The 15564-nt window shown below is 39.5% G+C and overlaps 1 protein-coding gene across 2 annotated transcripts in view; it reads left to right on the forward strand.

Moving 5' to 3' along the window:
• GLT1D1 (glycosyltransferase 1 domain containing 1) overlaps positions 1 to 15564 on the forward strand; it is a 708692-nt gene that overhangs the window by 71724 nt on the left and 621404 nt on the right. For both annotated transcript variants that reach the window (XM_053701853.1, XM_053701854.1), the window contains exon 2: positions 11104 to 11252. In XM_053701853.1, coding sequence (XP_053557828.1) covers positions 11104 to 11252 — 149 coding nt within the window. The remainder of the gene's footprint in view (positions 1 to 11103; positions 11253 to 15564) is intronic.

Raw genomic sequence — 15564 nt, forward strand, 5'->3', positions numbered from 1 at the left:
ACAAGTAATGGATGATCCGTGGACTGGATACACCACAAGAGAAATAAATTTTATCAGGTAAGCATAAATTATGTTATTTATTTACGACAACGAGAGACATACTGGATATGGAAGTTGAAAACTCTTAAACCACATGGTCTCAATGAAAATATTGATATGGCTGCATTTAATTGAGTTTTTTTAATTTTTTTTTTATTTATTATATTTTCATTTTACATAAGGTGTCATACAGTCTTTGTACATCATTTAAGTAGGACATTATATCCAAATCAACTGTTTCGATAATGATACATAACCAACGTAACTACTATTTCTTAACTAACTCAGTGTTCCATAAGTAATAAATATTGCTCATCAATGCTACATTACTCAGAATCATAAAAGACATTTTATCTTATCTTATATCTCCTGCTATACTAACTTACCCATTGTCGGTGTACCTCCGCTGCATTACTCCCGGTCCCCGAGCCAGAAGGAGAGGGGGAAACAGGCCAGTCCTCCATCCAGTTATTTCTTTACTTGTGTGAATCTTACTATTGTGCTGCATGTTGTGATGGTGGATGTATGCTTTCCCATAGGAATTTGGCATCTAAGAAAAATGGGAGCTTGCCCCTCTTTAAGAACCCATATTCCTCTAAACTTATGAGTTCAGTAGTTCTATCTAACCACATCTTTTTAGTTGGGGAAAGTGGTGTCTTCCAAGCTCTGGCAATTAAGGATCGGGCTCCATTCAGTCCTATTTGAATTATAAGGGATCTCAATTTGCATGTGATGTGAGTAGCGTCGTTTAGTAATGCTATTCTAGCTGTTAGTCGGAGCCCTTCTCCCACTAGTGTCTGAAAGTCTGTCTCCACCTCCCTCCACAGTCTTGCTATTATGGGACAATCCCACCACATGTGTAACAAACTTCCCTGTTCGCCACATCCTCTCCAGCACATACGTGAAGAGTCAGGGTATATGGTGCTCAGTCTAGTCGGGGTTAGATACCAGCGGGATAAAAGCTTGTAATTCATTTCAAGTATTTGTGGGGAAGAGAATGATTTTTTCGTTCTTTGAAATATGATGTGCCAAGCTTCCCTATCAATATCCATGTGGAGGTCGAGTTCCCATCTGGCCGTGAAACTGGGCAGTGTATTGTTTTGAGATTCTAGTAGAAGACAGCGAGACCGGGATAGAGAGCCCGGAATCGCTTCCTCCCTGTCACATAGTTTTTCAAAAGGGGTGAGTGGGCGAAGGAACTCCTGCCTATGGGGGGTTGTATGTAGGAAATGTTGAAGCTGTGCAAATTTGAGCCATTGTGCATACCGTCCGTCTGCTATAGTCTTCAATCTGTGTCTGTCCATTAATTTCCCATTCTCCAAGAATCTGTTTAGTGGGATTGTATACCCCCATTCTCTGCAACCCCTAAATCCACTATCTAAGCCCCCTGTCATTTCTGTGTTAAGAGCTATTGGGAACAATGGGGATCTAACAGAAGATATATGAGGATACAGGGTTTTTATTCTCTCCCATTCTTTAAAGAAATGTTTGTGTAAGTCTAGGAGTCCGCATTGTTTTGGTCTGAGGTCCGGGGGGACCCAACATAATGCCCTCACGAAAGGGACCTGTAGTATATGGGAGTCAATTGACACCCACGCTTTATGTGATGTTGATCCGTGCCAGTCTAGTACCCTCTGGAGAGTTACCGCGTGATAGTACTCCTCTAGTTTGGGCAGTCCTACTCCGCCTGAGATTGTGGACCTATATAAAGTATGTCTATTAACCCTGGGTCTGATCTTGCCCCAGACATAGTTGTTTATCTGTCCTTGTACCCGTGTTAAGAACCAGGTGGGAAGGTGTATTGGGAGGGCTTGCAGTAAATCTAAAATCTTGGGTAATGTTGTCATTTTAATGGAGTGTATCCTACCCCACCACGTAAGCGTTTTGGTTGCCCAAGTGTTAAGGTCTCTAGATATAGAGTTAAGTAAGGACTCGTAATTTTTCTTAAAGAGAGTGAGGGGGTTAGTGGTGAGATGTATACCCAAATATTTGACTGACTCTAACTGTAAACGTAAGGGGCATATTCGTGAAAGTTTACGAAAGGCTGGTGGGCTGAGTGAAATGTTTAGTACCTCTGACTTGGTTTGATTTACTAAAAAATGTGAGTAAGTGCCAAATCTTTTAATCTCACTAAGTATTACTGGTATAGTGCTACTAGGAGAAGTTACTGAAAAAAGGACATCGTCCGCATACATTGCGATTTTAAATTCATTAGGTCCTATTGTGATACCTTTTATTTCTCTGTTTTTGCGTATGTGGGCTGCAAATACTTCCATTGTTAATATAAACAGGATAGGCGAAAGAGGGCACCCTTGCCGTGTGCCGTTTCGAATGGGGAATGGGTCTGAGAGCATGCTATTCACTCTAACTCTGGCGCTGGGGTATGTATAAAGACTACCAACTCTCTGTCAACTTGGGTCCGAAACCAAATATCTCTAGTGTTTTTTTGAGAAAAAGCCAATTTGTTCTATCGAACGCTTTTTCAGCATCCGTTGTCATTATCACCGCTGGTATATCATGAGCTTTCGCATATGAAGATAGCAATAAAGCCCGTATTGTATTGGCTCGTGCTTCACGACGAGGCTTGAAGCCTACCTGGTCGGTATGTATTATGTCGTTCAACACCGTGTTTATGCGGTTTGCTATAATTTTACTAAATATCTTTATGTCCGAGTTAAGTAGAGAAATGGGCCTGTAACTACCTGGTAATTCCTGTGGCTTATCTGGTTTTAATATAACCGCTATGTGTGCCAATAGCATGTCTGGCGAGAATTTTAAGTCACCGTCTATTGCCTGGAACATTGTCAAGAGGTGGGGGGCTAGGAGAAGCTTAAAAGTTTTATAATACGAATTGGTGAACCCGTCAGGGCCTGGGCTTTTCCCCCCTGGGAGATGGGAGATAACAGTCAGGACCTCTTTTAGAGTTATTGGCATATCTAAGTCTCTTTTTTGTGTTTCTGTCAAGGGGTTAAGGCCAGCAGCCTGAATATATTCTTCCATTCCCTCCATGTGTTTCTGGGTGTCTAATTGTTCTAAGTTGTATAGTCTCTAGCGTAAAATTTTTTAAAGCATTCTGCTATGTCTCTACTGTCATGGGTCTCTGTCCCGTCCTGTTTTTGTATTTTGTATACATGCGTTTGGCCTGTCTTAGTCCTCAAAGGTTTTGCTAGCATTGAGCCTGTTCTATTTCCCTCAAAAAAGAATGTTTTCCTTAGTTTTAGTGCCAACCTCTGAGCCTCCTTCGTGAGTATATTGTTGAGATCCTTCCTAGTGTTAGTTATTAGTGATAGGAGGTTTGAATCTGTTGGTCGTTGTTTATGTTCTATTTCTAAATCCTGTAACTTAGAGACCAGTGAGTTTTTTGCCAAATTATGTACTTTTTTAAGGTAAGCTCTATGTTTAATGCATTCCCCACGAATTACCGCCTTGTGTGCTTCCCAGATGTTAAGTGGTGATACCTCTGTATTAGTGTTAAACTGGAAATACTCAGTGATAGATGTAGTTAGGGATTGGCACGTTGGGGGGTGACGTAAAAGGTATTCGTCTAATCTCCAAATATAAGGACTAACCGGAGCTTCAGGCCAATTTAGATAGATAGAGACTGCTGAGTGATCAGCCCACGTGGTTGGTTGGATGTCGGAGTCATCAACGAGGGATAGATTTGACTGGTCTATAAAGAGGTAGTCTAGCCGTGAGTAGGAAGCCCAGGGGTGGGAGTAAAATGTATAGTTCTGTTGTTGGGGGTGTTGTATCCTCCAAATGTCTATTAACCCTAATTGTCGAAAGCTATGATATACTGAGTCTGGGGGTCTATGAGCTGTATTTGTGTTGTGGGATGTCGTGTCTAGCAGAGGGTCCATAGTCACGTTGAGATCTCCCCCTAGAATCAATAGGCCTTTCTTATTTTCTAGGACTAATGAGAGCAGTCTCTTAAAAAAGGGTGTCCTGTTAGCGTTTGGTGCATATACGTTGACTAACGTCACGGGTCTGTTATGTATTAAACCAGTCACTATGAGTATTCTACCTTCCTTATCCCCCACTTTACTTATCAGCTGGAAGGGTGTATTGCGGTTTATCAAGATACCCACCCCGTTTTTTTTCTTCTCATTGGAATTAAAGTACCCCGTGGGAAACTTTCGGGAATGGAATTTGGGTTCTGAGCTTTTTGCAAAATGGGTTTCCTGTATAAATATGACCGAGCTATCTTGCCTCGCAAACCAGTTTAGCGCTATAGATCTTTTTGAGGGGGAATTTAGTCCTTTAGTGTTCTGTGATAATATGCAGATTTTTCTATGCATTGTGTCTCACTAAAAAATAAGTGTGTAGTCTTACCTTGCAGAATGTTACCGTCCCCTGGAGGTGTCTGGCTCTCCCCCCAGCCCAGAGGACCACGAGAAATCCCGGGTAGTTGCGAGAGATAACCTTTGTATCATAGCAATGTTTCTGTAATTGAATCAAAAGGAACACTTTAATACCTAATAACTTTTTAACAACAAACTTAACAATAATAATTTCTAACTTATCATAGAGTCTCATACTAGTACAAATGGGAGGAAACAGCAGTCTTAAAGCTGCTGCCGCTCCTGCCTTTTAAATAAAAATTGCATGTGAGTCCAATGCTTGAATGTTTATATCTGGGTTCTTGACTATTCACTTATGGTAGAAGTGGGGGAAAAGGGGGGGGAAGGGAAACATTTATAAAACGGTTATGGATATTAAGTGGCCCAATTCTACCTCATGGGCCTCACAAATTACAAAACCTGTAAATATTATTATTTATATCTTCATGGTGGGACTGTGTCTTTAGAGTCTTTATGTGCATGCTTCAGCGTCGTCGATTTGTTTTTCCGCTGGACCGTTGTCCATTTCTGCCTCTGCGTTCTCGATGGTGGGTGTTGTGCTGGATCTTCTGTCTGCCTTTCGTTACCCTCTTCAGGTATTTTTGGTTGTGTAATATTTAGTTTCGTACAGAAAGAGTCCAAATCTTCCAGATCTCTGTAAATGGCTTCTTTGTTGTCCTTTAGTGCTCTCAGGGAGAAGGGGAATCCCCACCTATATGGTATCCCTAGTTCTCTTAGATGTGTTGTTAAGAATCCCACTTCTCTGCGTTTTGATAGAGTAATAGGGCTTAAATCTGCATATATTTGAAGGGCAGTGTCTAGATAGCGGACAGGTGACTTTTTTTCTTGCTGCTGCTAAGATGTTCTCCTTGTCTTGAAAATAATGGCATTTTAAGATGACATCTCTAGGTGGTGCAGAGGGCTGTGGTTTCGGCCTCAACGCCCTATGGGCTCTGTCTAGTAGTATGTCTTTGTCTGGGTCTGTGTCAAGCAGGAAGCGAAATAAGTTCTGCAGGTATTGTGGTAGTGCAGTGGGCAGGGTGGTTTCCGGGATTCCCCTGATTCTTAAATTCTGTCTGCAGCCCCTGTTGTCCAGATCTTCAATCTGGCTCTGCAAATGTGTAATCTCTGTGGCCTGGTGTTGAAGCTGCATTGTTGCGAGATTTGTGCTTTCCGACACTTCTTCAGCGTATTCTTCAAGCTGTACTACTCTATTCCCCAACTCAGTGATGTCCTTTTTCACTTCCGCCAGACCATCCCGTATTATTTGGCTGACTTGTTGCATAAAGGTTGTAAAATCCTCTTTGGAGGGTAGTGCACTCAGGTCTGCTCTAGTAAGGGGAGATTCATCTTCAGGAGAGATGTCATCTGCACTACCCTCGTCTGTCTCAGAGATGGGAGAGGCCGGTGAAGCTGCACTAGGTGTAACTACCGTCTTAAAGAAAGAGTTCATCTTAGAGCCCGCAGAGCTTGCTGGTTTTTGAGGCTTATCCATTTTTTGTTGTCTTCTAGACGCCATGTTTGTGTGGTTGCTCAGTATGGCACAGATATCAGGTGGTAGGATGCGTTATGAGGTGCAACTGTTTAGATAAATTATACCTCTTTGTCCTAGAAAGTTCACTTCATAAATAAAGGTACTCCCTGTAGCTATAATTATTATGTTTGCATGCACTTTTCTTTCCTCTTTATTGGTTGAGTATTGTGAGTATCTCAGTATTCTGTCTAGGATTGGTGTGACTGCTATCGACTGCTAGCTTGTTTGAGTGGTATGAATGTGATAGTCTCTGAATAGCAGCCCACTGTTTAGTTTCTTAATGTTCTCGATGAAGACTGTGATCCAAGAGATGGTGTGCTGTTAGGGTTATTCCCCAGTGCACTGAGTTTGCATGCCCCACGTTCTGTAATGTGTGATTGCTGGGGTTGTCTTTTATTCAGTTTAAAACATTACTTTCTTCTGTGTAACTGCAGAGTTGTGTTTGAGGCCTGACATCATTTAACCAGATTTGACGTGACCGCTGTCCCCTGTTAACTTGTCTGTACCATATAAGTATGTAAGTCTCTATGTTGCAGTTCGCATCTCAGGCCTCTTATGTTCCCGGGGAAAAACTATGAACTAAACAATGATTTGCAGAAAAAAGTTCTCACCTCCGGCTCTCTCTATTCATGTCACTTTTGTGTCAGGCGCCATAACGGCTGATCTATCTGGTTACTTAGAGTGGCGGGCCACCACCTTTCTCTCTCCTTACCCTTCAAGGCTGTGCGTTAGTGAAATCTCTTTGTTCTCGGCACCGGTGTGTTGCCCCATCTGTCACTGAAGTTCCGGGAAGGTCGGAGCTATACCCCTCTCTTCTCCTCTGCACTGTTAAGCTCCGGCGATAATGGCGATTCGCGCCACTGACAAGATTTCACAGGGCCTGAGTTTCAGCAGTTCAGGGATTAATATCTTTGCCCCCGGTGGGTTGTTAGATTCTCACATGACGGGGTTTTGTCCCCCAGAGGTTCAACTTTCACTTGCCCAGTTGTAAACTTAGAAGTCCTCTCCTGGACTGTCGGTAAATGTTGCGGCAGGAGTCAGCTACTCGGAGCACTATATTTTTGCGGCCATGCTGGTCCGTGGCCGGCTCCGCCCCCCCGAGTTTTTTTTTATACCCCTATATGTAGGTTTTTTTATACCCCTATATGTGTGTTTTTATATTTATCCCAATCAGATATGTAAAGGTTCATGAAACAACAGTTTACCTCTGAGCCGGTTATAATCATTAGAATTATTATGACATTGTAATCAGTGCCCACTTACTTTGGGTACATCTTGGCAATTGTTAATAATTTGAAATAGTTTGACATTTCCATTTATTCTATTATAATAATTCTTCATCTTATAGTGAGCACTCTTTAAGTGGATAGCTATTATCCTGATTGGGAGCTCATCGTTTTGAGCATATGACTCACCATTTCTTTACAAAATCTGTGAGGTTAGTTATATATTGCAGTAGTCTTAAGTGGCTATAATACTCTAAATTATATTTACAAGATTATTGAAAAATATATATTTTTTTTAGGATGTTATTGTATTAGTACATCAATTTATTATAATCTTGAATTGATTGTTTTTTTAGGATTTAAAATGGTCAATTTCGTAGTCCGCATACATATGGCGGACTGTAAGATATAGTAGTCCCATTATATGATCCTAATATATCAATTTAATTTACCGCAATATATGTTCCTATTAATATAGTTATGTATTTATAATCCTGACTTATGAGTTATAACATGGTTTATCCCCTGTTGGTTAGTATCTTGTTTACTATTGAGTAGTGGCTAGCGCAAATACGAAGAATTAAGAAAGAAAGAAAGTAATCTCTATATAATCATTGGTCCACATACGGACTTGTATCTTGCTGGTAACACGTATTTTAGCGATCAGCTGTCATTGTAGCGGCTGTCAGTAAGATTTACCAGCTGTTGGGGGGGATAGGGAACACACCCACATTCAGCAATCCTATCCCCATCAAGCCGGCTCATTGCAGGGATTCTATTGGTTCATATTCCTAGTGTGCATGCGCACTAATCGGCCAGAGACGCAGAATTTGTTTTATAAGTTGTGATGGCATTTGAACACTATACACCTGATGAAATGGTTATCTAACCGGGAAACGAGTTGTGTATTTGGTTTTTAATAAACTTTTACTGTGTTTTTTAAAACCATTTGTCATCACGAAGTTTTTACTACACGATCTTTTCCACTGCAAGTCTGCTGGATATATGTAAGCGGATGTATTCAGAGCAGCTGCTGATCAAGACACTAAGATCGTGACTGATATATATGAGACGGAGACGCTGGAATCTGCATGTCGATCTGCAGTTCGTGAAGATAGCTCGCTGGGCAGCTATTAATAGTCCAGCCTGTACCTGTGGCACTTCTCAAGTGCTCTATATCTAGTAAGTGATATTCATTGTTTGCGTGGGTAGACTTTACCACGGATTTCACACTATTGTGGCACCTTCTTTTATTGTCTTCTAGTATTCACTCATCATTCTGGTGGCCTATCAGTTTCGGGAGAAGTCTAGCAGCCGCATATCACGTAACCTGTGGATACACAGCCTAATGAGACCCTGGAAAACATTGGGTTCGATTTGAACATTACTATATGACTTTATTTAGCATTTAGGATTTGCTCCTCTATTTCATCAGACACTTTTGTGTCTATATTGGCATCATTGCGGTACATTTGTTTGTCACATAATAATTATATGCCTCTTTCTGAATAGTTTGTGTGCACACACAGTGCAACATATATATACATATTGTAATATTTTGTTTGTATGTGAATGGTACTTTTTTACTAGGTAATTTCCAGATTTATCTGACACACGTATTTCTGACACAGACATATTTTTCTGGCACATGTATACTGACATGGAATGATATTTTAATTATATTATTTATGGACAGCCTGTAATATATATTATATATAGTTTGTACCCCATTTTATCTTATATTGTGGTTTTTTGTTGATGACTTTTGGTCCTCACCGCTCTCAGGCGCCTTCAATATTTTTCACTTTTTTTTTTCTTCTTTATAGTAGTGTCTATTACTTGTAGTTATATGAACATGGTGTACATTGTCCCTTTAATATGTATAGCTTAGGTGAAGAGATTTAGTAAAGCTGAAGATGAATGCATATTTTCACAAAAAATAGTAGTAGGATTCATTTTTGGAAGCACTCCTTTATAGAATTGGACTCTCTCTTCACAAGTACAAGATATACCCAATTTAGCATAGAGGTCCTTAAAGTAGACTTGAAAGACCACAATAAGGCAAAAATAATATAGAAATAGTGGGGAATAGAAATGCTAAAACGTACCTTAAACAACTGGAAGCCTAATATAACATCCTATTTTAGAGGGTGATTTTTTTATCTCTTGTGGTTAAATTCGTTTTGATACATACTGAAATATGAACTTAAAGGGACACTGAACCCAATTTTTTTCTTTCATGATTTAGATAGAGCATGACATTTTAAGCAACTTTCTAATTTACTCCTATTATCAAATTTTCTTCATTCTCTTGGCCTATTTATTTGAAATGCAAGAATGTAAGTTTAGATGCCGGCCCATTTTTGGTGAACATCCTGGGTTGTCCTTTCTGATTGGTGGATAAATTCATCCACCAATAAAAAAATGCTGTCCAGAGTTCTGAACAAAAAAAAAAGCTTAGATGCCTTAGATAGCAAGCGAACAAAGTAAAATTGATAATAGGAGTAAATTGGAAAGTTGATTAAAATTACATGCTTTATCTGAATCACAAAAGAAAAAAAATTGGGTTCAGTTTCCCTTTTAAAGGATTTTTAAACTCAAAATTTACACCAAAATGTCCATTATTGAAAGTATAATACAATTGCAATACATACTCATTTATTTTGCAGCCTTTTTCTGTAAAATACACATGAAAATTGTGCTTGTTAATATATACTTTTCTGTGAGCTAATGTTTGCTCCCCACACCTTGTCTTTCTAGTCATTTCAGTTTTGCATCAACAATCATGCTAGGAAAAGCATTTTTGCAATAGTAGTGGGTACACCAGGTAATTTAGATGTGACTGTTATTGTTTATATATAAATATACAATTTATATTTAGCCATTAAATTGAAAGCAGAATATTTGTCTGTTTTGTTTAAATACTGAATCCGGTCCCAACCACCTCAGGAAAATTTATTGAAAACATAAAAACATAAGAAATATAAAAAATATATTTAATAGACAAAATAAAGCTGCATTATTTTATTACAAACTTCTTTTCAGATATGAAGTTACATTATCATGTATTTTATAATTTGTGTATAATGTCCCTTTAAGTTTTAGTAAAATGCAGACATCCCAACCTGCAAAAACTAATTTCAGGGAGGTGACTTCACCCGCTACTACGACACCGTCCCCCCCTCCTTCCCTCCCAGTTATATATTGGACACCCACATACAATAAACCTATTTTTCAGTGATCGTACGCTTGTTGAATGCTTAAATATTTTAGAATACAAAGTTTAATTACGTGCAGTAAATAAGGTAGTATTTGTGTTTTATTTTATTAAAATCAGTGGGGGCTTTTTGGTTACTGATGCATGCTTTAAAGGTTCTATAACGTCCCAGCAACTAAAGGCATTCCTTAAAGAAACACTTTTCCGTATTTGTGCCACATTGGATCATGGTACTTGGAGTTTCAGGGAGATTGCATTCCATTTGCTGGCATCAGGAGACTCCCTGAACTTCAGGGAGAGTTGGGATGTCTGAAAATGTATACAAGTTAGTTGTTTTTTTTTTAATTTAGATTTTTTTTAATTTTGAGGAATTGCTTCCTCTCTTCTCCTTTACAAATATCAACCTGTTTTCCTACTTGAAATAAGCGAGTAATAAGAAAGATTAATTTAAAGTAATCCCTGTAATACATACATTTCTACAAAGCTTTTATAACTATTTCATACAGAGAAGTAAAGTGAGACAAATTAAAATAATTTCAACTGAAATAACTAATTTTCTTGGTGACATCTATTGAAGGATTTTCTGAGGAAATGTTTCTCGACATGCTGTTTTTCTCTGGACCGGTTAAATACACTTTAAAACTAGGCTGTATGGTGGTATTTATTAATTAACTCATACTTTTATAGAAAAAGCATTTTATGAGAATATGTTTCTAAATTGTTTTGTGTTTTTGATTCTTCAATCAGGCACCATCTTGAAGCAGCTGGTCACACAATTGTTCTCAAAGATGCCACTGCCATAGAAAGCTCAAGCGAAGTTTCAAAGCTGATCTTTAAAGAGAATATTGAAGGAGCCCTGGTGATACATTTATATAAAGCAGGACGATTTATTTTGGGTAACATTTATTTTGCTTTTGAGCTTTATGTGTATGTTAAAACAAATGCCATGAACATACATAACCATGACATGGCTAGAGATGCGCTGTCAACCCTATAACTCTTAATATGTTAAATTGATAGCAATAGGCATTATAAGATCCTGTAGGAATAAAGACTGTCCATTCTTCTACATTTTTTAAATCACAACCTATATTATGAACTTACCACTATAAACCAAGTATTTCTCTAAACCATGTTTCCTCAATTCCAATCCTCAGAAAATCTTAAAGGGACAATATAGTCAAAATTAATTTTTTTTTATTTAAATAGGGCATGCAATTTTTTACATTTTGCTTTTATTATCAAATTGTCTTTGTTCTCTTGGTATTCTTTTTTTGAACGCTAAACCTAGGTAGGCTCATATGCTAATTTCTAAACCCTTGATGGCCGCCTCTTAGCTCAGTGCATTTACATGGTTTTCCACAGCTAGACAGTGCTGGTTCATGTGTGACATATAGATAACATTGTGCTCAATCCCATGGAGTTACTTATGAGAGGACACTGAATAGCTAAAATGCAAGTCTGTTAAAATAACTGAAATAAGGGGGCAGTCTGCAGAGGCTTAAACGCAAGGTTATCACAGAGGTAAAAAGTATATTAATATAAGTGTGTTGCTTTTGCAAAACTATGGAATGGGTAATGAAGGGATTATCTATCTTTTTAAACAATAAACATTCTGTAATAGGCTTTCTCTTTAAGGGGACAATGAACACTCAATACAGTTCATGTACCTACCTCTAATTACGGCTGCTGATATTTTAGAACCTAGGTTTCACTGTGGGTATCTGAAAGAAAGTTGCAGTACTTGTGCAAACACGTCAGCACAGGATTGAAAGCTAGATTTCAACATGGCTTCACCCATGACTAGATGGAGGTGGGGAAAACCTAAGTACTATGCTTATAAAATGTATTTAGCCTGATATTAAAGATTTCCCTTCTCTTGTCTGTTCTTAATCCAGTTGTAACAATCTCAACTGCACTCAATCAGGGAATAATTTAATTGCGGGCCTGTTGGGGTTCCTTGAAGACTAGAATTAAAGAATACTGTCACACGTTTCCTTCTATTTACCACATTTACTATACTAGATTAGTAATGCTCAAACTTTTTTTTAGGTAATGAAGGTCACTAATGACTTTTTCTCCTACATTGGTGTATCCGGTCCACGGCTTCATCCTTACTTGTGGGATATTCTCAATCTCTACAGGAAGTGGCAAAGAGGGCACACAGCAGAGCTGTCCATATAGCTCCCCTCAGGCTCCGCCCCCCAGTCATTCTCTTTGCCGCTCTAACTAGTAGCATCTCCACGGGGGTGGTAAAGAGTATGTTGTGTTAGTTGTAGTTTTTTATTTCTTCTATCAAGAGTTTGTTATTTTAAAATAGTGCCGGCTTGTACTATTTACTCTGAAGCAGAAAGTGATGAAGATTTCTGCTGAGAGGAATATGATTTTAGCACCAGTAACTAAAATCCATTGCTGTTCCCACGCAGGACTGTTGAATACCAGAGAACTTCAGTTGGGGGGAACAGTTTGCAGGCTTAACTGCTTCAGGTATGATCAGTCATTTTTCTAACAAGACCAAGTAATGCTAGAAGACTGTCAGAAATCCCCTCAGGGATAGGTAAGCCATTTTTCTCAGACTCTGTATAAAATGATGGCTTATATTAAGGGCTCTATGCTGGTTGACACTATTGTGGGCTTAATCGATTGCTTTTTAGCATGTTTCAGTATGAATAAGGTGTTTTTTGAGACTTTTGAAACACTTATGGGGTTTAATATTGCGCCTGGCACTTAATTGGACACCTAATCTAGTCTGAAAGGCCCCTCCACTCTGGAATGAAGAGGGAGGAGGCCTCATTTTCGCGCCTCAATTGCGCAGTTGTTTTGACTAGACAGTTCATGCAGCTTCACGTGGGGAGTCCAGAGACATCAGAAAGCACTTCAGAGAGCTTATTTCCTACTTAAATAATCCCTAAGGAAGGTAAAAGCCACAGTAGAGGCTGTGGCATTGTACTGTAGTGTTTTTAACTGGTTAACTGCTGTTATTAGCTCCGGTTTGGGCATTAAGGGGTTAATTGGTCTGAAAATTTGTGTGCAATCTTTTCAAAGCATTAAGACACTGTGGTTTTCATTAAAATATTTCATTAAAATCGGATGTTTATTTGATGTTTTTTTGATGTTTTTTTGATGTTTCAGTAATAAAGTGCACTTTTATTATTTAAAGACACAGTAACGTGTTTGTCAAAAATAATTTTTATTGCATTGAAGTTCTGTCTAAGTCTGTTAAACATGTCTGACCCTTCAGATAGCCTATGTTCTGTATGTTTAAAGGTCAAGGTGGTTCCCCCATTAAATTTATGTGTGAAGTGTGCCATAGCGTCCAAACAGCTTAAGGACCGTACAATCACGCTTAAAGATGTAGCCCAAGATGATTCTTTAGCTGAAGGTAGTGAGGATAGCCCGCTATCCCCTCCTTCTGTGTCAACACCAGCTATGCCCGCGCAAGCGATGCCCAGTACATCTAGCGCACCAATTGCTATTACTATGCAACAGTTAGCAGCAGTAATGGATAATTCTCTCGCAGCATTTTTATCCAAACTGCCAGCTTTTCCAAGGAAGCGTGATTGCTCAGTTTTAAATACAGAGAATGAGCAAGCTGACGCAGAGGATAATTTATCTTTAGTGCCCTCACATCAATCTGACTTGGAAAAGTTTCTCAGCAGGCAGAGCCTGATACCATAGCATTTAAATTTAAGCTAGAACACCTCCGCGCCCTACTTAAGGAGGTCCTAGCTACACTTGATGATTGTGACCCTTTGGTGGTCCCAGAAAAATTGTGTAAAATGGACAGATTCTTAGAGGTTCCAGTACACACTGATGCGTTTCCGATACCTAAGAGGGTGGTGGATATCGTGACTAAGGAGTGGGAGAAGCCAGGTGTACCTTTTTGTTCCCCCTCCTTTATTTAAGAAAATGTTCCCAATTGTTGACCCCAGAAGGGACGCGTGGCAGACGGTCCCTAAGGTAGAGGGGGCAGTTTCAACGCTAGCTAAGCGCACGACTATACCAATAGAAGACAGTTGCGCTTTCAAAGACCCTATGGATAAAAAATTAGAAGGTTTACTTAAGAAAATTTTTGTTAAACAGGGTTTTCTTCTTCAACCAATTTCTTGCATTATTCCTGTAACCACTGCAGCGGCTTTTTGGTTTGAGGAACTAGAAAACTCGCTCCATAAGGAGACTTCATATGATGAAGTCATGGACAGAATTCACGCCCTGAAGTTCGCTAATTCTTTCATTACAGATGCCGCCTTGCAGTTAGCTAAATTAGCGGCGAAAAATTCTGGTTTCGCAATCGTGGCGCGTAGAGCGCTTTGGCTAAAATCTTGGTCGGCGGATGTGTCGTCCGAAACAAAATTGCTTAATATTCCTTTCAAGGGTAAGACCCTATTCGGGCCAAAGTTGAAAGAAATGATTTCAGATATCACTGGGGGAAAGGGCCATGCCCTTCCACAGGATAGACCTTTCAAAGCTAAAAATAAGTCTAATTTTCGTTCCTTTCGCAATTTCAGGAACGGACCTGCTTCTACCTCTACAGCCACTAGGCAAGAGGGTAACGCATCCCAGCCCAAACCAGCATGGAAACCATTGCAAGGCTGGAACAAGGGTAAACAGGCCAAGAAGCCTGCTGCTGCTACCAAGACAGCATGAAGGGGTAGCCCCCGATCCGGGACCGGATCTAGTAGGGGGCAGACTTTCTCTCTTTGCTCAGGCTTGGGCATTAGATGTTCCGGACCCCTGGGCACTAGAAATTGTCTCTCAGGGGTATCTTCTAGAGTTCAAGGACTTTCCTCCAAAGGGAAGGTTTCACATGTCTCGCTTATCTTTAGACCAGATAAAGAGACAGGCATTCTTACATTGCGTAGAAGACCTTTTAAAATTGGGAGTGATACACCCAGTTCCAACAGCAGAACAAGGACTGAGTTTTTACTCAAACCTGTTTGTAGTTCCCAAAAAGGAAGGATCTTAAAGGCCAATTCTGGATTTAAAAATCCTAAACAAATTCCTCAGGGTTCCATCATTCAAAATGGAAACCATTCGACAATTTTACCAATGATCCAAGAGGGTAAATATATGACTACCGTGGACTTAAAGGATTCGTACCTGCATATTCCTATCCACAAAGATCACCATCAGTTCCTAAGGTTCGCCTTGCTGGACAAGCATTACCAGTTCGTGGCTCTTCCCTTCGGATTGTCCACTGCTCCCAGA

This window comes from Bombina bombina, chromosome 2 (assembly GCF_027579735.1).
Source record: "Bombina bombina isolate aBomBom1 chromosome 2, aBomBom1.pri, whole genome shotgun sequence".
NCBI classification, from domain to species: Eukaryota; Metazoa; Chordata; class Amphibia; order Anura; family Bombinatoridae; genus Bombina; species Bombina bombina.